The sequence below is a fragment of the Eretmochelys imbricata genome, chromosome 8 (genome assembly GCF_965152235.1).
Source record: "Eretmochelys imbricata isolate rEreImb1 chromosome 8, rEreImb1.hap1, whole genome shotgun sequence".
Classification (NCBI taxonomy): Eukaryota; Metazoa; Chordata; order Testudines; family Cheloniidae; genus Eretmochelys; species Eretmochelys imbricata.
Window position 1 is genome coordinate 75,309,454 of NC_135579.1, and position 23,525 is coordinate 75,332,978.

Below are 23,525 nucleotides of genomic sequence, written 5' to 3' on the forward strand. Positions count from 1 at the left end.
GTGTTCGTTGGTGTGTAGTTGGGGCCTTGGGCTGTACCCGGTAGTAGGGTGAGGTCGGAGGTTGTCCCTTCTGATCTCCGCTCCAACTGTGACCAGGATTGTTCCTCTCTCCTCCCGCCACCTGTTTTGTTCCGGTTTGCCCCTTCTGATATTCACCCCAACTGCTACTAGTACTTTTCTTTTCTGCCACCTCCACCTCCACCCACCTCCAATCTCCCCCGCCGCGATTACAGTTGTGGGCTTCCCATCTAGGATGTATCTTTCTATTTCCTCAGGAACACCCTGTAAGAACTGCTCCATTTGCATTAGAAAGGGCAACTCTTCTGGAGATTTAACACTTTCTCCTGATATCCAGGCATCCCAATGTTTCACAATGTGGTAAGCATGTCGGGTAAATGACACGTCTGGTTTCCACCTTAGGTCTCTGAACCGCCAACGGGAATGCTCAGGTGTTAGCCCCATTCTGACTCTCGCCTTTGTTTTAAACAGTTCATACTTGTTCATGTCTTCTTTTGGCATTTCAGCTGCCACCTCTGCTAAGGGTCCACTGAGCTGCGGCCTCAGCTCTACCGTGTACTGGTCTGAAGAGATGCTGTACCCAAGGCAGGCCCTTTCAAAGTTTTCTAAGAAGGCGTCAGTATCATCGCCTGCCTTGTAGGTGAGGAACTTCCTGGGATCTGAAGTGGTATCTGGAGAAGGATTGCTCGGGTTTGTTTGTATATTCTGCTAAGCCTTTGCCTTCTCCATCTCCAGTGCATGCTTCCTCTCTTTTTCCTTTTCCTCCTCAGCAAGCTTCCATTCTTTTACCTTTACCTCCATAGCTCTCCTGTGGGCAGCCTCCATTTCATGTTCCTTTGCCTCCATTTCTCTCCTGTTGGCAGCCTCTTTGGCTTTTTCTGCCTTGGGTTCTGTCATCTTAGCCTCTCTGTTTTTAACTAACTTTACACCTGAGTGTTAAAAAAAAAAAAAAAAACTGGCTTGTAAAATTTAGTTGTGCTGTAACCTGATACCTATGTTCTGTGATAGCTATTGTCAGCCTACAGAAAAATCCTCTAGCTGCTCTTAGCTAAAAAAAAAAACCAACCTGTTCAGGTCAGTGAAAAACTTGTGAATTTCCCTGCAGGAGGTTAACTACCCTGCCTTTAGGTAGAGAAAACTCCAGCTCACAAAAGGAAGATCCCTTTGTTATGCTTGCTGCTGTCCCCTTTTACAAAACCTTTTTAAAAAACAATGAAAAAGCAATCAGGTTCTTAAAAGAAGACTTTTAATTAAAGAAAAAGTAAAAGAATCACCTCTGTAAAATCAGTATGGTAAATACCTTACAGGATAATCAGATTCAAAACACAGAGAATCCCTCTAGGCAAAACCTTACGTTACAAAAAGACACAAAAACAGGAATATACATTCCATTCAGTACAGCTATTTTACCAGCCATCAAACAAAAGGAAATCTAACGCATTTCTAGCTAGATTACTTACTAGATTACTTACTAACTTAAGGAGTTATGAAGAGCATTCCTGATCTGTTCCCGGCAAAAGCATCACACAGACAGACTGACCCTTTGTTTCCACCACCCCCCTCCAGCTTTGAAAGTATCTTGTCTCCTCACTGGTCATTTTGGTCAGGTGCCAGCAAGGTTATCTTAGCTTCTCAACCCTTTACAGGTGAAAGGGTTTTGCCTCTGGCCAGGAGGGATTTTATAGTTCTGTATACAGAAAGGTAGTTACCCTTCCCTTTATATTTATGACAAGGCCTCTGTACCAGATTACTGTTGGATAGCTGATGTGATGCTAATTTTCAAAAAAGGCTCCAGAGGCGATTTTTCATACCTAATTTTCATACCAGGCAAACTGCTTGAAACTATAGTAAAGAATAATGATATATAGATGAACACGAAAGGGAAAAGAGTCAGCACAGCTTTTGTAAAGGGATATCATGCCTCACCAATCTATTAGAATTCTTTGAGGGAGTCAACAAAAACATATGGACAAGGGTGATCCAGTGGATACAGCGTACCTGGACTTTCAAAAAGCCTTTGACAAGGTCCCTCATCAAAGGCTCTTAAGCAAACTAACAGTCATGGGATAAGAGGGAAGGTCCTCTCATGCATCAGCAAGTTGTTAAAAGACAGGAAACAAAGGGAAGGAATAAGTAGTCAGTTTTCACAATGGAGAAGGATAAATAGTGGTATCTCCCAGTGATCTGTACTGGGACCAGTGCTGTTCAGCATATTCATAAATGATCTGTAAAAAGGTGTAAACAGTGAGGTGGCAAAGTTTGCAGTTGAAACTAAATTACTCAAGAACATTAAGTCCAAAGCAGACTGCGAAGAATTAAAAAGGAATCTCACAAAACTGGGTGACTGGGCAACAGAATGGCAGATGAAATTCAGTGTTGATAAATGCAAAATAATGCATATTGGAATACCTAATCCCAATTATACATACAAAACGATGGAGTCTAAATTAGTTGTTACCACTCAAGAAAGAGATCTTGGAGTCATTGTGGATAGTTCTCTGAAAACATCCACTCAGTGTGGAGTGGCAGTCAAAAATGCTAGAATATTAGGAACCATTAGAAAAGGGATAGATAATGAGACAGAAAATATCTTAATGCTACTATATAAATTCATGGTACGCTCACACCTAGAATACTGTGTGCAGTTCTAGTTGTCCCATCTCAAAAAAGATATATTAGAAATGGAAAAGGTGCAGAGAAGGGCAACAAAAATGATTAAGGGTACAATTCTACTCCATGAGAAATTAAAAAGATTGAGAAGGTTCAGCTTGAAAAAGAGATGACTAAAGGGGATAAAATAGAGATCTATAAAATCATGAATGGTGTGGAGAAAGTGAATAAGGAAGTGTTATTTACCCCTTCACCTAACACAAATACCAGGGATCACCCAATGAAGTTAATAGGCAGCAGGTTTAAAACAAACAAAAGGAAGTACTTCTTCCCACAATTCACAGTCAGCCTGTGTAACTCGTTGCCAGGGATGTTGTGAAGGCCAAAACTATAACTGGGTTCAAAAAACCAATTAGATTAAGTTCATGGAGGATAGGTCCATGAATGGCTATTAGCCAAGACGGTCAAGGCTGCAACCTCATGCTCTGGGTGTCCCTAAGCCTCTGACACCCAGATGCCGGGACTGGATAACAGGGGATGGATCACTTGATGATTGCCCTGTTCTGTTCATTCCCTTTGAAGCATCTGGCATTGGCCACTGTCAGAAGACAGGATATTGGCCTAGATGGACCATCGGTCTGACCCATTCTCATGTTCTTTGTCAAAAGTTGTTGTCTCCACATATTTGCATATGTGCATTAGATATACACCATCTCTTGAGGCAATACATGTTAGTTTAAAAGTTATCTGGAAGACATTATGTAAGCTTTTCAGGGCAAGGAATGCATCTTATCCATGTTTGTAAAGCACGGTGTGTAATGCTATATAATTGAATTAATAAAGCTACTAATAAATATTTTTACTGTATAACATCTAGGAGGCATCAGTCAATGAAACCGTCAAATCTGTAGTGCTTGTGCAATATAGAAAGGAAATATGTAAATACTGTACCCAGAGAGAAGAGATAAAGATTTATTTTTGTTTATACGCATCTTTTGGCTTGATGCAATTTTTATCTATTCTGAGAAAAATGGGTTAAACAAACATTCACTCTTCACATGCTGTATCCTACTATTTACTTATATGGACAAAGCACACAATATAACAACAGAATTTTGGGTTCTACAAAGCATCTTTATTTAGCTGTATAGAAATCCTGCAAGAAAAGGCAAGATGCTGAAAATGGCACCACAGGAATATAATATTTTTTCAGTGATGACTCTGCACATTAACATACACCAATATATTAATATAATTTTCCCATAAACTTCGTGCCCAGGAGAACACAGAAATGCTGTGAATGAGAAAAAGACAGCACCTTCTTGTCTTAATGTTGTGTATTTCCTATCCTAGGATATTAATCTACAAAGGTTAGGTCTTTTCAGAATTTAGTACTACCTGAAATTTTCTCAAGATGAAAGTTGTTTGACCTCTGTGATCCTAAACAAATCTCGTGTAAGAATGAAGATGCTTCTTGGAAAATACCATCATTTTGATTATAGAATAAAAACCTACAGTGAGAGTTTTCCATAACTTAATAGTTTACAGTTAAAATGAAGTCTATCAGAGCTGAATTAATGCTATATAACTCTGAAAAACCCAAACCAAAATAACTTTCCTACTATTAAGATGGAGAGTTGAATGACACCCACTTTATGAACACCGGACTAGGTACTACTTTACTCTACAGCCCTAGTACAGAAGAACATCAGATGCCGAACATACTCCAAATTATGCTTCTATTTCTGAAAGCAACCTCCCAAGTTACTGAAGTGCTTTATAATAAAGAATGAAATCATGAGCCTTTTTCAGAAAGTAGCAGTCAAACATAATTTAGTAACACCCTTAAATCATGCTTGTAAACACTGACATAATCCATCTTTCAACCAACATGTTAAGGGATAAAAAATTAAATCCATCTATAATCACGTACAATTTTTCATTAGAGTCTCAATTTTAATGTCTTCATTAATAAAACATTTAGGATGTTTTACCTTTTACTATGAATCAAAGGTGAGCTAATTTTAAAGAAAATTCAAATGAGTCTCACATTTTTTCCTTTATAAAACTGCATTACCACAAAGCAAATATTCAACCAAGGCCCCGAAGCCATTTTCACTTCCACACCCTCAAAATTTCATTCCACATATTTGAAAATACAGAAACATTCAGAGCACAAACTCCTTTTGTTTAAAGCTGAAGTACTGCCTCTTAAAATTTTAAGAGATCACTATGCAGCTTCCTGGGGGCTCTCTGCAGCAACACATACAGTATCACAATAACAATCAATTGTGAAGTCAAGCCGTCTACATTTATTCACAGTCCACATGAGATGGATGTTATGCAAGAGATATACAATCTGTATACATTAATATGAACAACTGGTTAAGAAAGAAACTGAATTCACAGAATTAGTAATCTGCTTTGTGCAGATTAAAATCTTCTGTAATGCTTATCTGCTTAAAAATGGAGATAGATAATGGTTTCCTTAAGCCTACTGCAATATTTTTAATAATTTAGAATAGTTGCAAACAAAAATAGACTTAACCTACATATAAGGTTTCCATTTTTCATATCTATAAAAATAAAAACCAGGAAAATATTCACAGAACTCACTGTTAAATAATTTCCAGGCATGAAGCTAGCTAAGCATATTATCTTTGCTTTCATTTATAAAATACTTCCTTAAAAGCAAGAGCATCACAGTTTTAAGTATGCTATAGCTTGTTACCAGCCCCCAACACTACCAACATTTTTAATATTAAGGACCCTATTATTACGCAATGATAGCTGTTCTTGATTGCTTGCATACCTGCTTGTATTTTCTCTTGATGATCTGGTCTCATCAGCTTCCAGCTTTCTGTGTGACGAACAGCATAAAAAGACTGAACCAGGAAGATCCACAGCTTATCACGCAGAGCCTGGATCTTGCACGTAAAACCCTGTGTTCAAGTAACAAATCAGCAGCTGGCGAGAGGCACATTGTCATAGCAACCAGTCATTATTCCTTTCAGAATCTACTTACTCCCTAAGATAGATCAATGATGTCATCATTTATATTTTACAATAACCTAGTAGATGTAGATGCTGTTTATGAGGGCTTATTGTCGTCCCCTTCACTCCACCATAATTTTATACAGTTTGAAACTAAGCCACTCCCACAGAAGCTAAAGCATCACAAGCCACCACATTCCTTTTTAAAATTAATCCTTTCAGAGCTTTTTACTATCAGCTCTGTCACTACAAGGTCAAATTCTCTGGGGGACAAAAATGTATCTGATTAAATTTTCACACTCTTACTGAGTAAGTCTATAATAGCACTTGATTGCAGTAGTTTAAGAAAAGATTTAAATTTTTTTGCAGGTAACATTCAATATCAGTATCATCCACATGTCACTCATGACATTACAGTCAATTTTTATTTAAAATTTATTATTTAGATTGTGGTAGCACCCAGAACATGGTAGCACTTTCCAGAAACATAGGAAGATGCAGTCCTTGCTCCGAAGAGTTTGCTTGAAAAAAAGCAAACGCAACCCTCGTATTCAAGTGTTTTTTTAAAGTAAATTAATTAAAAATAAACTCTGTCCCCCAGAGTAAATTTAAGGTTATTTAATTTTTAAATATTCTTTCTCGGTCACATATTTACAATGGTAGTGAACATTAGTAGTGCCTTCCCACCCACGACGTTATTAGGTATTGCTGCTAGCCTGTAACACTTAGTGTTGCCACAGGCAGTGATAAGTACTTTTTTTTTCCTTTTTCTTTTTTTTTTTTAATGTTGCTATACACAAATGCCAGTAGGTCCTGTGTTTTCAACAGGACTTTGCACAGGTGTGAGGGACAGCCTGCATGGATCCAGCTGCAGTACTGGGGTCATAGAGCCCAAATTGCATAACTTGATTTGAACTCCTACACCAAAAAAAAAAAAAAAAAAAAAAAAAGGTTAAAAATAACGGAATAAGTGTTGTGAGCTATTCTTTTTCTATTAATACTGAAAAGCCTACCATTTCCGTCACATTTGTGGAGCTCAACAAAGTATTCACAGCTATAAGAAGAAAGCAACTGTTTTCAATGCTAATGTTTTTCTCAATTGCTTTTAAAACTTGTTCTAGAAGATCAGGTTTGCTGCTCATTGCCTGTGCCTAAGGAAACAATGAAAAGGGAATCATTTAAAATAAATGTGTATTTCATATGCAAAAAACACCACCCAACAGAAAGTGATCACTGGGACTTTGGTGTTCAGTGTTTCCCATTTATTCATTCCACCTTTCTCTCCACACAAAAAAAGGTGCTACAAATATTTTTGAGATCTCATCATCGAGCCAAAAAAAATCTTAGGAAGAAGCAGCTGGTGCTGAATTTATAGATGAATACAAATCTGAAGAAAAAGGGCAGTTTTGATATATCCATTTTTAATTGTTGACGCATCAGAGCATCATTAGGGAAATGCAGTGCTGGGTAAAATTAGACAAGCTTTTACCAGGAAACACCACTGCAGGGAACTCTTTCAATTAACCCTTAACCCTTAGCAGTGCTGCACATTTACAACTCAAAAAATCAATGGACATTGTGGCATGCCCGTGCTGCTACCTTGGACTTGGATCCTATACATGCTTATGGTGTGTTTATGCATGTGCTTAACTTTACACACAAGAGTAGTCCCACACAAGGGACTCCACGCTTGCTCAACTTGAAGTAACTGTACATAGGATCAGAGCCTTAATTTTTTCAAATTAATTATGCCCTAATAACTGACCCCTGCCCTAATATTACATTCTTATGTAAACGTATTTGTAAAGTGACACTGAAATCATTCTGAATAAGTTAACAGCCTAAGTTGTTGGGAAGAACCCACCCCCATACAAGAAAGTGTAATAATACAATGCATTTGTTTTGAGAAAAGTAGAACATAACTCATGAGCATTTTACCTGCAAGAAAATATGAAAACTTTCACTCTCTATTATATGAGGGAAGTTTGTTACAATAAATGTTATGCATTCTTCTTGAAGCCTAGATGCCAAGGCCAGAGCCGTTTCAGACCATTTCACTTGGGGAAGACTACTGAGCAGCCAGTCACTTTCCATCAACAGAGAAGCTGCATTCTTGTGGTTCTTAAAATAAAAGTAATTAATATATATTAGAATATTTATCTATTAGAGTGGACATCCAAGAAAATGCTGTTTCTCAAATAGCTCCTATTCAGTTACTGAAACTTACACCATCATCCTACTAACTAAACTATAAATTTCACTTACCTTAATCATATTTGGATTTTAATATTAGCATATTCCACTACCTTTTTTTTTAGTTTAATAAGTCTGGTGGGCTCAGTTGCTTCTATTGTTCTCTGCTGATGCTGGGGAGAATGTTTTCATAATGGGATTTTATTATATTTTCCCTCTTTTCATCATTATATTTTGCTGCCTAGAGAGAAGGCAGATTCACAAACAAATGCCAAACACTAAACTAGTAAATGGAATCTCACAGAAAAGTTAAACGGAAAGGATAATATTGTCATAAGAGAGTGTTGACAGAAGGGGCAGGGAGAGTTCTAGGTGGCTGGGAGACATTGTAGGAGCCTTCCCCCAACCCTGTCTAATGAAGCAACTGTTGGACTTCACAGAATTTTATTCTCACTTAGCCTCCGTATCCCCAAGTTTTCCATAGGAAGGAGTGAGCTGATCCAGGTGGCATTTGTTCTAAACATAATTAGTTTCCTAACATTTCCTCCCTTTTAATTTAGCTACACTGTGATTTTGATGCTTCACAGCTAATCTAAGTACTTACATAGGCCTCATCACCAATGTCCATATCACCACCTACTAACACACACCTTAAAAGTAATTTACAATTTGTCATTATCTACCACAGTAAAATAGATTAAAATATCTATTATATGTGACCTGCCAGGTCAGTTGATAAATTATACAATATGCTCAATAAGCTTAATTATTTTTTCCCCTGTTATCTTGGTTTAAAAATGCTGCCAAAGGTAAACAGTGTTTTCTCCAAGCAGGGTCTTGTGTATTCTTCCTAATGGAAACAAAGTAGTAGTAAACCTGTAAAGTAATCAGAATTTCTAGTTCTCTTCACAATTTCCTAATTGTTATGGAATGAGAGTTAATCATGAGAAAGCAAAGACAAATTAGTGAAAAACAATGTAGGAAAGAGAAAACATACTGATGGTTTAAAAAGCCTAAATTTGCTTAATCTTAGTTAGATTGCTATAGAAAAGAAAAACACTAAATTCAACTAAATACATGACAGAAAAGTGTTGCAAGTTCAAATTCACATTTACCAAGAAAGCTCAAATACTTTCAGCTCAGAGAAAGAAAAACACAGCATGTATTTTCTCTGTGTATATTTCAACTAGCAGTATACTTCCTGCGAGTCCTTGCTCAACTATTTTTATATTTGTTATGGGCAAAGCCTATTTTTTATATGTGCATATAAAAATAAAGGATTAGGATGCACTTAGGGTTCGAACTTGCTCCCACTGGCTCAATTACAAGCCTCTTTAATAGTGGAGGATCAGGTCTTCACTCACAAGATGAGGAGCATCTACCTCTTTCTTGCAAGGTCCTGAGTGCCCACGATGCCCATTAAGCACTTCCAGTGAAATATGAATCACCTCCACAGCATCCAGTTAAATCAGCATCTTACAGGACTGGGCCTATCTGCATTTTATTCCTCCATACATAATCTATCTCTAGGGTAAGAGAGAACTGTGAATATCTATAGTTTTGTTCTAGGAGGAAGTTTCTTTTTCTTTTCTAAAAAATGGTTGCTTCCAAACACCTGTTTGTGACGCTACCAGGATAAGCACCCTTAATGTGGTTTTAAATGGCACTCATGCTTAGCAGTTTTTCATTTCTTGTACCAATCTTTGTGGCTTTTCACCAAAGAGTCTCTCCGCTGCAAGTCTACTTCTCCATATACCTCACACTCCTCTCAAGATTTGCTATACAGGAGCAAGAGAAACAGCTCAGTATTTTGGAAAACGTTTGGCTTCTATGCTGCCTTTAATGTTGTTTCAATGAAAGCTCACAAAGTCAATAGAGATTCTACTCAAGCCCACACCTGTACAGTTTGGAAATTGTGACAGCAGAAGAAAGCATTCCATTATTATATTTAATTGGCTTTTAAACTTAAAATGGCGAAGACTGACAGATGAAAGAACCAATAAGCTCAGATTTACAGACCGGGTGTAACTGTTAAAAAGTACTATGCACAGTATAGAAAGTTTTTTGTAAAATATAATAGCTCAAGTAAAATAAATATCTATAAATATTAGACTGTTTGCAAAAATATTAAGGCTGCTTGGCAAGTTTTTAAAATGTGCAAAACCCCATAAACCACTAGAGAATTTTCAGTCTCAGGAAATGTTGGGAATAGATGCCACATACGATTTTGGGAGGCAGAAAGAGAGTGGAAGAGGTGTGTTGATTTATTTTTCAACTCCATGATTGTGAAGCCTTACTAGACCTCATCTAAGAGGGACAGTCCAGAACTTTCAGCCCAGGAGGAACAGGATGGGGGCAAGATGGCTTTAAGCCACCTTTGTGTCCTCTCAATCCTGGCTGCTCTTGGGGCTGGAGAGGATTCCACAGGCCTGTCAGCTGCCCAGGATCACCCGATGGGCCTCAGCACTGCCCAGAATCTCTGTGGCACTGCATGCTGCAACTCAACCCCGCCCACCTTGCCCCCAGCACACACCCTATACCAGGGCTTATGTGGGGGTCATCAGAAGACAACACTATGGTTGACTCTATAGTGCGTTCATGGAGAAACCATACCCAGCTGAAAACAGGTCTTTTAGAGCCTCTTTAACACCGTTTCAGCCCCTTTAGCCACTGTGAAGCAGCTAGAGTGGGGATGAGAATCTCATCCTAGGTATCATGTAACTTTTTGACAGAATGATAGTTTTTACCCTGAAACCTATCTATATTTCTTTGTGCTGTGATACAGTGTACATTCTAGCTCAAATTTTCAGCTGGCATAAATCAGATTTTAATCTAACCCACTAAATCAGTCCAGATATTCATTCCATGAATACCAGACTGGGAAATCTGCAAATTCGGGCAGTTCCAATCTGGAGCTGAATGTAAACACACAACACTAACAACAACTGGTAAGGTCTGAAGATGGATACATTCAGAGGTCATATTAATGTTGACCATTTGTAAAACGGAAGATAAAACAGCTTAATATTAAGCTTAGACAACCAACAATTACAGACACTAACAATTTTGAGAGATTAGTTGCCTATATGTAAGGCTAAAACTTAGTCATGAGTATTTTTAATAAAAGTCATGGACAAGTCACGGACAATAAAAAAATTCATGGCCCTATGACCTGTCCATAATTGTACTATAAATACCCCAACTAAATTTTATCCGGGAGGGTGTGTGGGGGGGGGCGCTGCTGGGGGGGCGGGGGGAAGGGGCTAGCAGCACAAGCTGTCGGGGGCCACTGAGCAGGGGCTACTCCGGCTGTCCCCTGTGGTAACAATCCTGCTGCTGCTCCAGCTGTCCCTGGTGCCAGCTGCTTGGGCAGCCCTTGGGTCAGCCACATTTGCTGCTGCAGAAGTTATGGAGGTCGCAGAAAGTCACGGAATCCATGACAGACACAGGCCCTACCTATAAGTAGATGGCTAGTGACCACTCATTGATAGCCAAACACTTTCACCTGAAGCCTAGAGGAAAAAAACACCCCAACCAACCACCTTATGCATAAGTCTCCAAATTAAAATTTGGGGTGTAATCCTCCTGGACCCATTAAGTCAGTGGTACAACTCCTACTTACTTCAATCAGGCCAGAGTTTTACCTCTGGTGTCTGGTATAAGAATTAACCTGACAATTACTACAATTGCTCCTTCTCTCTATTTGAATGTATAACGTTCTGTCAGATTACTGAGTCTGATAAACTCCTCTTAAATGGCTATATTTTGGAGTCGTTTGAGATTTTCCATCATCATGTGTTCCATGAAACATCAGTGTGACTGTATTTGCATATCAATGTTCTTGTGTTTTCATTTATATAATGATTTTTCATTTACGATGATTAATATACTATACATTTAATAAGGCCTGTTTAATATTAATTGACTTTTTAATTCCTTTGCAAAGCTAAATAAGCACAATTTTAAAGTAACATACATGTAAGTACTCACTATGTACATACTTACCAAAGACTGAATCATCACAGTAAGACAGTTGTTCTGAAGCTCAGTGGGTAAACTGGCAAAGCTCCTCTCTGACCAACACTTCACAAAATGTTTTCCTATCCATCTGTTAAAATAAGAGTTTTACTTACCTAAATAAGGAACATAGATGACATTTTATAAAACTATTGATGTAATATCTTCACCTCTGCTAACATAAATGAGCCCCAAGAGTTTTCATGGAAAAACTAGATTAAAATATGAACTTTAAGTTCCTCTCAAAATTATGTTCAGTCTGTCAAAACATATTAATTTAAAGAATGAACAGTGAAAATGGACAGCATAAACCATAATGCATTTTATTTCACTTACTTCATGCAAGCAGCATAAAGATTCTCAACTTCCATGAAATGAGCAATAGCCAGGCATTCTAGCACATGTTGCTGCCTTCCAGGAATAGGCTAAAATTGTGAGAAAATAATCATACTTACTGTACATTCTGACTTATAGAAACCATGCAGATATACAAGTCTTCAGTTTAGCCGGAAACATTGTCAGTGACCAGAATATTTACATTTGTGGGAATTTATGCATAATGGTACTACTCCTGCTTCCACTGAAATCAGTGCAATGTTGCAGGGTTGGGCCTAATATATGGACACATTCAACTCAAAAATCTTGAATTTTCAACTTTCAATTTTCAGTTGAACAGAAATACCTGAAAAATATACTTCCATGACACCTACTACCCAAGAATGCAACATGTCTGTATACAACCCTCAACAATATAAAGCTATATGACAATGGCTAACATTCTAAGGAATTTAATATAAGTTTAACTGATATAGTGGAATACTGCATTTTTTCTACTATGGTTTACAAACTGTGCCTACTTCATTGTTGTTATACAAATAGGTACTTGACCCTGTAGGCCTTATTTCCATTAGTAATCCCATTTAACTTGATGGAATTACGCAGAAGAGAGTAGGAACTGCAGACCCCGGCCTAGCACCCTCTGTAGTAACAGAATGATTCTTTGTTGTTAAACATCTCAGGAATCTGACTTACAAAGAAGAATTACATTTCTTCCCCCCCACAGGCATTTTGGCTCACATAGTAGTATAAAACTGAAAGACATACACATACCTTTTGAAAAAAATTGCAGTAGTCTCTTTTGAGAATATAGATAGCTACTTCTTTCAGTCCGTCTAGCCCATACATATCAGCAACGCTGAGTATTCGACTGAAGTGAAAGCAGTAATGATAGGAATCATAAAATCACCATACAACCTGGAAGTTCACATTTTTGCTTACAAGACAGTTTACAATCCAAATGACCTCCTCCCAACCCTTTTTTTCTTCTCAGTCAGAAGTTTCTATACACCACTGTGTATTGAGTAAATATAAAGCACATGGTACATGTCTAGAACTATTTTTCAACCCGCGGTCTGCGAACCGTTGGAGGTCCGCAGACTGTCTAAGATTTGCAAAGAAGTCAGCACCTTCATTCAAAATTATTTAGGGGTCTGCAAATGAAAAAAGGTTAAAAAACACTGGTCTAGAATTTTCCAAAATACAGTCTTCAAACAGAAACAAACTTAGCTAAAAAAAAAAAACCCCTACAACTAACACAGAGTAACCCTCTAGAGCTGCTTGCTGAAGCTCACAGAACTTCTTACAGGGATTTCAGAACCTCTCCATTTTGAGGGCAAGTGCTCTTTTCTAGTTGCTGCAGTAGGATGATTTAGGCATTTCATGGCTGCCCATTATAAGGGTTATAAATGATGTTACGGGTTATGTAGTCTGGCATCTGAAAATTACATCACTTCCAAATAAGAGTCACTTCCAAATAACAGAAAAGCATAGTAAACAAACTACTAATTTTGTAAAATAATTAATACCTCTATGATATGGCCCATTCCAGGCAAGGATTTGTAGGGGGCATTTTAAATACAATTCCATGTCATCTTGGGGGAATAAGCTTTGAACAACAAATGATTTTCACTATTCAGAAATTATGTTCTTGACATCTACTAGCACACTTAAGAACAGCTTCTATAGAACGGATTACAACGAATATTTCAAAACTCTTCTTTACTGGTTTGTGATCCTGATACTGTAATTTTGTATGTTAGTAACATCCAACCAGCAAATGTAAGCATGCATCTAAGTTTATGAACAAACCCAGAAATCTTAAACCACTCCACTACAATTTAATAGACACGGAATCCCTAATGAGAAACAAAACTGGTGCAATTCTACAGAAAAGAATTGGGGGCGAGCAGATTACATAGGAAATCAACTAAGAGTGTGTGTATGCTTGTACACTGTGAGGTATGTAAAACAGCTCCAATCGGTGCAACCACCGAGGAACATTTTGGGAGTGGGCCCAGTGCATCCATGATTTTGCAGATGTCAAAATCTCCTTGCTGGGGGGCATGCAATGGCTGAATTAGCAGCCATGGAGTGGCTCCAACACAGCCTGCTACCTTCATGGATGAGTTCTATACCATTCCCAAGACCCACAGATTTCCCTAGGGTTGTTTACACCAGCTATACACTGGGGAGAGGGTTTACACCAAACATTTTAAAAAAGATTGCCTCCAAGTATTTCATGTTACTGTTCAACTACTTTCTGTGGATCTATTATTTTACAAACAATGGGACATCTCACTAGTTCAAAAAGTTCTTTCAAATATTACGTTCTAAATATTTGTTACAAAGTATCATCTCACTTTGTCCATATTGTTCTAAAAGCTGAATAAAAACAGAATGTACAGCACAAAGTGTCAAATTATTTTAGCATAAAAGGCTATGCTGTTTGTTTTCCAAACATTTTTCTCCCCATATAATTTTCTATAGGGCTGCTGGTCCACCTTTTCCAGTAGCTGCTGAATAAACAACACGATCTATCTAAAAATTATATTATTTTTGGAATTTCTTCAAAATATGTTTAGGTGCAATGATCATTACATTTGACACCTTTGTCTTATTTATACTACATGATGCATTTTCCATTTGAATCTGAACTGAGAAAAAGCAGAATAGGCATGAAGTGCAATTAAAAATAATAAAAGTTGACATATACCTAGCATCAGCTTTGTTTGGGAAGTCCAGCATTCCTCCATATATAAAATACAATATGACATTCATTTCTACTTGGTTTATGCTGCAAAACAGAAAGGAAAATCACTACAAGAGACATGTTCAAAAGAAAATCCATTGCTGACATTTTATAAAATGGTTCAGAAGGTTGATGTGTCATCTGGTCATATGAAAAATTATGGAAAGGAAATGAACTAATAAAATTAAAGAGACAAGGTTGATGAGGTAATATCTTTTATTGGACCAACTTCTGTTGGTGAGAGATCCAAGCTTTTGAGCTTACACAGAGCTCTTCTTCAGGTCCAATTAAAGATATAACCTAATCCACCTTGTCTGTCTAATACCCTGGGACTAACACTGCTACAAATACACTGCATATAATAAAATTAAAGCAGTTTCCAAGTTTAATCTATGGCACTTCAGCTTGTGAGTAACTTCACTAATGTGAGTAGTCCAACTGAAGCTTGATAATGCTAGCAGCGTTTGTGATTGAAGTTATAACCTGGCTAAAATTACTTGTTACTGAGATTTATAGTGGTTCTCTAACCTCGAGATTATTTTTACTAACATTGTGTGTTCAAGCAACGTATTTTCATCTTCTTAAGACATATCACTAGAAAACACTCCATTTTTCATGTTAACTGTATATGTTTAAAAACAATTTTAGAATTAGAATTTAGATTTATGGATTTCTTAAATCTAAGAGTATATTTAAACTTTTACTTTTCATAAAAATGTATTATCATTTGCACTGTGATAGTAAAAAGTCAGATCTCAAAATATTTAGAAAGTTTCTATGGGCTTGATCTTCCACCATTACAGATAATGGGAGTTTTACCATCAAAATCAATGGAAGAAGGATTTATATTGGTGAACACAATTTTCAGAATAATTACATTATTGTGTTAATCCTAATCTCAAGGTCTAATTCCCAAAACATGCAGGTGCCGTGCCCATTAGTGTAAATGGGAACTACTCACACATGTTAATAAGAGACCTCTTAAAACATTAAACATGTTGAAGCAACAGACAGTGATGACTAAAAACAAAGAACAAAATTGGTTGCAACATGCTAAGCAGCAAAATCAACACAGTTGTTTCTCTCTACATTAGCACACAGGATAGCCATAAAAACAGCAAGAAAAGGTTTCCCTGCTGTTTTGACAGCTGTTATCTTAAGCAGCATTTTTATTATTTCAGAATAAGCCATATGCACTTTATTCATAAGTGTTTATAAAGACAGCATGAAAATCTGCACAAAGCAGAAGACTGAACTTGAAAAGGTAGTAGTGGTACAATAATGGATCTAGTTAGCTCTTGGAAACCACAAGATATTATTTAGACTTAAACATGCTTGTAAAAAGATTAAACAATATTCAGGAGAAAGTCTTTACTAAAGAATTCCTTAGCTATTCAGAAAGATGGAGATGAATTACTGGGGGGAGGATGGGGGCAAGGTACAAAAATTATACTTTGTCATTTGATTTTTTTTTAAATTCACTATATAGCATAAAAGATATACAACTGAGAAATATATAACAATGCTTCAGTAGTTTAAAAAAAATAAAACAAGTCAAAACAATACCTTTGTCATGATGTCACAGAAATGTTATTAAAAGAGGAAATTTAAAATGAGGAAAAACTAGGGGAGGATTGCTCGGTCATACCATTTATATCAAGACAAAGTGTATACATGTTCTAACGCTCTATAATGTGCATGGTTCTTTGTAAAGAAAAGTGGGTCTGAATGACCTGAATGCCATATTAGTTTCCATTAGTTTAGAGAGCATCAGGGTTAGTGTACATTGGGTACACTTTGTAAAGCAGTATTACATATTATGTGATAACAGCTACTAATATTTAATGGAAATTATATATACAATTTTTGAGGTGTTGAAAGGAACAGAATTGACATCCCCAGAGACATCAAAGTCCCTGATTTATCCATACAATATGTAATAAGACTCAAGAAGAGTTTTATTTGCTATACACTAGCAGCAATATTGTTCTGAGCACTTGTGGACAAAATGTTTCCAACCATGATTCAATTTTCTAGTGTACAATGATCCTGAATTACACTTGTTAAAAGTGACCTACAAACTGAATAGTTGATTTGCTTTTATATCCTAAATGTGCATCCTAAAGAGCCATGAAAATTTATGAGACAGCTCAGCCATTTAGGGCACATTTTTGTGGCACACGTGAGGTTAAATAGAAGAGGAGTGAAAAAACTTTCATGTAGGCTGTGGGACACTAAAATGTAGATTATGGAAAAGGATGAAGTTGATGAATGCTCCCCCTTTCTTCCCCCAACTGATAAATTTAAGAGAAACATCAAAACCACTGTATTCTACTAACAAAGTCAAAATACTACTCCAGAAATTTATTAAATTGAAGAAAAAAAAAAAGTATCACAGCAGATTACTATGAATTGCTTTGTATGTAGCATGGTTGCTGCATATTTGCAGTGATTTTAAATTGCCTACCTTTGCTCCCATATGACTTGCAAAAACTATGCTTACCCTTGAAGAGTGATGTGCTCTTGGGAGCTTTCAGCCCAACTTCCACTCAGCATAGCAGCAAAGTAACTAGATCTGGCACATAAAATGGCCCTGAGAGGGGAAAAAAGTAAATATTTGTATCTAGTGAAATAATGTTTATTACAAGAAAAATCTTAGATGAGATCAATTCAGATCTTTGCCCCTGACACATCAAGGTATCTGTGCACTGCATATCTTTTTCTCCCAGTATCTTTGGCAACTAATCTGAGGATGTTATAATAATGAGGAAAATTAATACCACTCTGAAAGTTCTCAGTTAAAGCTAGTTTCTAGTACACCTTTAGTATTCACATAAAACAGAAGAAATAAATTGCCGCAAGACTTACTTGTTCCTCCAAAAGAGAAAGTGGAATAGATCTTTCAGATACAAGTTTGCAACTTTTATCATATTACAGTGTAACACTAAATTCAAATTATTTATATAACAACACTTCAGACAGTTATGTCCTGGACCTCTTACTGATACTTATAGTATACTGATTTTATCAAAGAAATGTTTATGAAAGATATAGCTAAAGCTTCAGTCATTCCAGAGTAACTACCCATCTCCTAGCAAAAGGTAAGTTTCAGTCTGTTCTAATATATTAGTATGTTCCAACAAAATAGAGTGTGCTTCTTACATGAACACATGAGAAGAGCTATACTTTATTTTCGGGCTATCAAAAGATTAAAAAAAATTAATCGTGATTAATTGCACTGTTAATAATAAAATATCATTTATTTAAATATTTTTTGATGTTTTCTACATTTTCAAATATATTGACTTCAATTACAACACAGAATACAAACTGTACAGTGCTCACTTTATATTTATGCTTGATTACAAATATTTGTACTGTAAAAACAAAAAACAGCATTTTTCAATTAATCTAACACAAGTACTCTACTGCAATCTCTTTATCATGAAAGTAGAACTTACAAATGTAGAATTATGTACAAAACAATAACTGCATTCAAAAATAAAACCACGTAAAACTTTAGAGCCTACAAGTCCACTCAGTCATACTTGTTGTTCAGCCAATCAAGTTTGTTTACATTTGCAGGAGATAATGCTGCCCGCTTCTTATTTACAAAGTCACCTTAAAGTGAGAACAGATGTTCGCATGGCACTTTTGTTGCCGGAGTCACAAGATATTTACGTGCCAGATGCACTCAACCACCATTCCAGAGGATATGCATCCATGCTGATGATGGGTTCTGCTCGATAAGAATCCAAAACAGTGCGGACTGAAGCATGTTCATTTTCATCATCTGAGTGAGATGCCACCAGCAAAAGCTTGATTTTCTTTTTTGGTGGTTTGGGTTCTGTAGTTTCCGCATCGGAGTGTTGCTCTTTTAAGACTTCTGAAAGCATGCTCCACACCTCGTCCATCTCAGATTTTGGAAGACACTTCAGATTCTTAAACCTTGGGTTGAATGCTGTAGCTATCTTTAGAAATCTCACATTGGTATCTTCTTTGCGTTTTGTCAAATCTGAAGTGAAAGTGTTCTGAAAATGAACATGTGCTGGGTCACCATCAGAGACTGCTATAACATGAAATATATGGCAAAATGTGGGTAAAACTGAGCAGGAGACATACAATTCTCCCCTAAGGAGTACAGTCACAAATTTAATTAATTTTTTTTTTTTTTAAAACGAGCGTCATCAGCACGGAAGCATGTCCTCTGGAATGGTGGCTGAAGCATGAAGGGGCGTATGAATGCTTAGCATTTCTGGCATGTAAATACCTTGCAATGCCAGCTACAAAAGTGTCATGCGAATTCGCCTGTTCTCACTTTCTGGTGACATTGTAAATAAGAAGTGGGCAGCATTATCTCCCCTAAATGTAAACAAACTTGTTTGACTTAGCGATTGGCTGAACAAGAAGTAGGACTGAGTGGACTTATCAGCTCTAAAGTTTTATATTGTTTTGTTCTTGAGAGCAGTTATGTAACAAAAAAAATCTACATTTGTAAATTGCACTTTTACGATAAAGAGATTGCACTATAGCACTTGCATGAGGTAAATTGAAAATACTATTTCTTTTGTTTATAATTTTTACAGTCCAAATATTTGTAATAAAAAATAATATTAAATAAGCACTGTGCACTTTGTATTCTGTGTTGTAATTGAAGTCATTATATTTGAAAATGTAGAAAAACATCCAAAAATATTTAATAAATTACTCTTGGTATTCTATTGTTTAACAGTGTGATTAAAACTGCAAAAAATCACAATTATTTTTTTTAGTTCATTGCATGATTTAAGTGTGATTAATCAACACCCTACTTTATTTCCTTCTAGTCTATAATAGCCTACATTCCCAGGCTCAGAAGCAAAATAGGGAGTAAAACAGTGTGTTTGATTTATTCCTCTTCTCCCATAAAACAAACCAAATCATTCATCCAATTCAATATCCCATCTCCAGCAATGCCCACGTGCTTCAGAGAAAAGTATAAAAAGCCCCATAATATAATTAGCTGTGCAATACTAGATTATTTGAGTGGGAGTAGAGAGGTAGAAAGAGCGAGCAAGCAGTAAGAGAGAGGAAATTGCTTCCTGACCCCAACTCATGATTAGGGTACACTCTGAAGTACAAGGACTAGCTTTTATATATTTTATCTTAGCTAGTATAATTGTGGATGATTTTCTCATTCATATTAATTTCTTATAGTTTGACATTAACCTTCAAATATCTTAGCTAGTATAATTGTGGATGATTTTCTCATTCATATTAATTTCTTATAGTTTGACATTAACCTTCAAATTTGAAAGTTACTTTGCTTCAGTTACATCTTTTTGCAGAAAACACAATAGGTTACACACTATATAAGAATGGTATTTCCTTTTATTTACATTATAATTTGTTGACTTTTAAATTATATGAAAGCACTCTTGTTCTTGTACAGGATAAAGAAAGAAGCGGCATACAATTTGCCTTCTCTTCCCCTGTCAGTTTATATACTGGTATCTCTCTCATATGGTTTCTTTCTTCTCCAATATGTCCAATCTACAATCTCTCTCCCATTCCTCCCACAAGCCAGCCAGCAATATTTAAGCTTTCCTGGTATCCTCCTAATCTGAATTAAATAGGTCAACCCCTAAATCCAACAAGGATGCTGTAATAGACCAAAACAGCCCTGAGCATGTGAAAGTGAATTCTGAACATGTGACCTTCTCCTGCAAGCTAAATATATTGTCTTTGTTTTTGTCAATTCCCCTCCAAACAAGCTTCAGCAATGAGCAGGAACAAGGCTAAGCTCTGCTTTAGTATGATACTGAACATTTAAATAATGCATGTTAAATAAGATGGCTACCCAGTGAAAAAGTAGCATTATGATGTTATCTAAACATGCTATATTGGTGTCTCTTGTATGTGTTACAGTGTACATTTGTATAGGTTCCAGATGCATTTGATACAGAAAAGAAACTTGCCCTTGGTTTCCTACTGCTATGATCTGAGCCACACAGCAGTGTAAGTTGTTCAGTCTTAATTATACAAGTCACAAGGGACTACAACCAAATGGCAGTTCTCTTGCAGTATTTGGGACCTAATTTTGTTACCCTCTCTCAAATAGTATTCCTTACTCGAAAAAATAGTCCATTTAAGTTAATGGGACTACCTGAGTAAGGAATACTCTCATGAGTAAAGATTGCAGGATGGGCCTTGAAATTGCCTGCAGTTTGAGGATATCACTTCTCATAATCTGGGATGATAAATAAAACTCACTGCTATCTACACTGCAATTATACCCAAAGTTACCTTTCCCTGACTCACTTTAAGACACCCTCTTAAAATCTCTATATAATGCTGAACCAATCTGCCAATTTTCTTGTGTCTGTTTCAGAACATCCCAGTTTTCCTCTTCCCTGCTGATATGACGCGCTGCCAAATTTTCTGATGTTGGCTAGACTGGATACATCCTGGCAAGGTAATGGCCTGGACTGAAACAGCTCTTGCAGAATGGGTTTGTTGTTTTTTGAGGTGCGGCGGGAAGGGCAGATTCCTTCTTGCATTAAAATTTCTTTTGCTCTATGAAAATGAGAACGTCTTTTTCTCAGTCCTACATCATCCAAAGAGAAGCAACCTACATAAACACCGTTTCAGACATGTAGCATCCAACATAACTTTAAAAACAAACAAACCCCCCACCACCACATTCCCATATCTCCTGTAGTAAATAAAATAATCAGACTTGCTACATTAAATGGATATTTTCCCCCGTTTCCACTAGTCTCACTTGGTGAGAGATTAGAAAACAAGACTTTTTTTTTCTATCCTAACTCTCTCAATTATATATGTAAAATATTAATGAAATGCAAGCAAAATGGAAAATTGTTTCAAACTGAAAAATATTATCTGGATTTATGCCTGCCTTCAGGACAAATCAGAAGAGATTATTGGCTTTTTCAAATACCTATGAGAAAGATGAATACTCAGAAAGTCATCTTGTTCCCTTTACTACTCTTTATTTGTACACTGCAAAAAAAGTAATGCATCAAAAATGTAAAAACCCACAGAGAGAGAGAGAAAAAAAGTCAGCTTTGACCAAAAGGTGGAGTGCAACACAATGAGCTGACTGACTTAGGTAAGCTGCCTGCGTGATCAAGGGAAACACTTTGCCAATGGTGTTCTACACAGATATTCTATGATAGTAGATAATCTGTAACAAATTTTGGGCTCCTATCTCAATAACTTAACCCTACAGGTGAGCCACCTCTCTTCCGCAGGGAGCTGCCAGTCTTTCCCCTTTGCAATGAAAGACTTCAGCAACAGAGAAAGGATCTGATGGGAGGCAATGGAGAAAAATGCCTGCTTCCCCCTGCCAGACACTTTCACCGACACATGCACCTGTATATTGCAGTGAGAACACAGCTTGCTTTTCACTGCAGCACGTAGCTACACATACATTCATGCTGCTGCCAGTGGTGTGGAGTGCAGACACAGCTTTACATTCACATCTTCCAGAATTCAGGTTGCTCTGGATGCATGGGCCATATTTTCTATATCATTCCAGCAACCCTTCTGCACCATTCTGGCTGTGTAAAGGGGCCATAAATGAGTTCAGATCTCCCTATCATAGGTCTGACCTTAGTTTTCATGTCTCTTATGCTACCTCCATTTCCCTGTAGCCTCTTGCTATGGGGGAAGCTCAGGAATATGTATGGAGGTTGTGGCTTTCTAAAACATGCCAATTAGCTCTTTTCCAGCTTCCTACATCAAAACCAACCATGGAAAATTGGACCCCACCACAGAGAATCTAACCTAACCTAACCAGGGATTTCCCAACTTGTGTGCAACTAACAATCAGAACAGCAGGGACAGAGTCCAGTGGTTACAGCTTGATATTTTTCTCCAGAAAGTTATAAATTGTCTGAAAACAGGAGAGAATGGCCATCTCAGCTTTATCTACTGCAACATGATAGTCCTAAATGGTTCTTAAGCAGAGTGATGATTTCTGGGTTACCAAGGGCTGGTAACTCTCTTGAGACAAGGAGACAACATTCACCTCTACTTCACTGAAGTGGTTACTGTTCTCTTGTGGACATGTAACAAGGGGAGGAAAAAATGGAAATGGGATCTTCAGGGCTCCAAAGACCTTTCCTTTCCATCCCAGGAGGTTTCTGTTTATTTGGGCTAGTTTTATTAGGAATTAATTAGTATCAGTTGACTTGTAGATTTATTTATTTATTTTGACAGCATAGATTTGTTTACAGGCAGGGCTTTGGAGCTGTGCTCCGGCTCCGCTCCAGCTCTAGGCAAAAACCTGCAGCTCCACTGCTCCAGAGCTGCTCCACTTCTGGGCTCCGCTCCAAAGCCCTGTTTACAGGATTTCAAGTTGTAACACTGTGCTGTATTTAGTTTTCTTAACTGGTTTCATTACAATAAATATATTGCAGCCTAATTCTACTTTAATTTATACTAGGATGCACCTAAAGTAAAAAACACAGAGCTACAGTATTAAAAACATGTTACATTTTCTCTTAAGACTTAAGTTATCACAAGAACGACAGCTGTAATCACGAGGAAGCACTTCAGTTACTACAAAAATACTACTGGTCTCTGTGGTGAAACTAGCAAA

General features: G+C 37.0%; 1 protein-coding gene across 2 annotated transcripts in view; it reads right to left on the reverse strand.

Annotated features, from left to right (window-relative positions):
- Positions 1 to 23,525, reverse strand: part of BTBD8 (BTB domain containing 8) — a 77,871-nt gene that overhangs the window by 22,214 nt on the left and 32,132 nt on the right. For both annotated transcript variants that reach the window (XM_077825286.1, XM_077825285.1), the window contains exons 5-12: positions 17,424 to 17,513; positions 14,885 to 14,965; positions 12,943 to 13,039; positions 12,169 to 12,257; positions 11,821 to 11,923; positions 7,561 to 7,743; positions 6,636 to 6,773; positions 5,441 to 5,570 (exon numbers count right to left, since the gene is read on the reverse strand). In XM_077825286.1, coding sequence (XP_077681412.1) covers positions 5,441 to 5,570; positions 6,636 to 6,773; positions 7,561 to 7,743; positions 11,821 to 11,923; positions 12,169 to 12,257; positions 12,943 to 13,039; positions 14,885 to 14,965; positions 17,424 to 17,513 — 911 coding nt within the window. The remainder of the gene's footprint in view (positions 1 to 5,440; positions 5,571 to 6,635; positions 6,774 to 7,560; positions 7,744 to 11,820; positions 11,924 to 12,168; positions 12,258 to 12,942; positions 13,040 to 14,884; positions 14,966 to 17,423; positions 17,514 to 23,525) is intronic.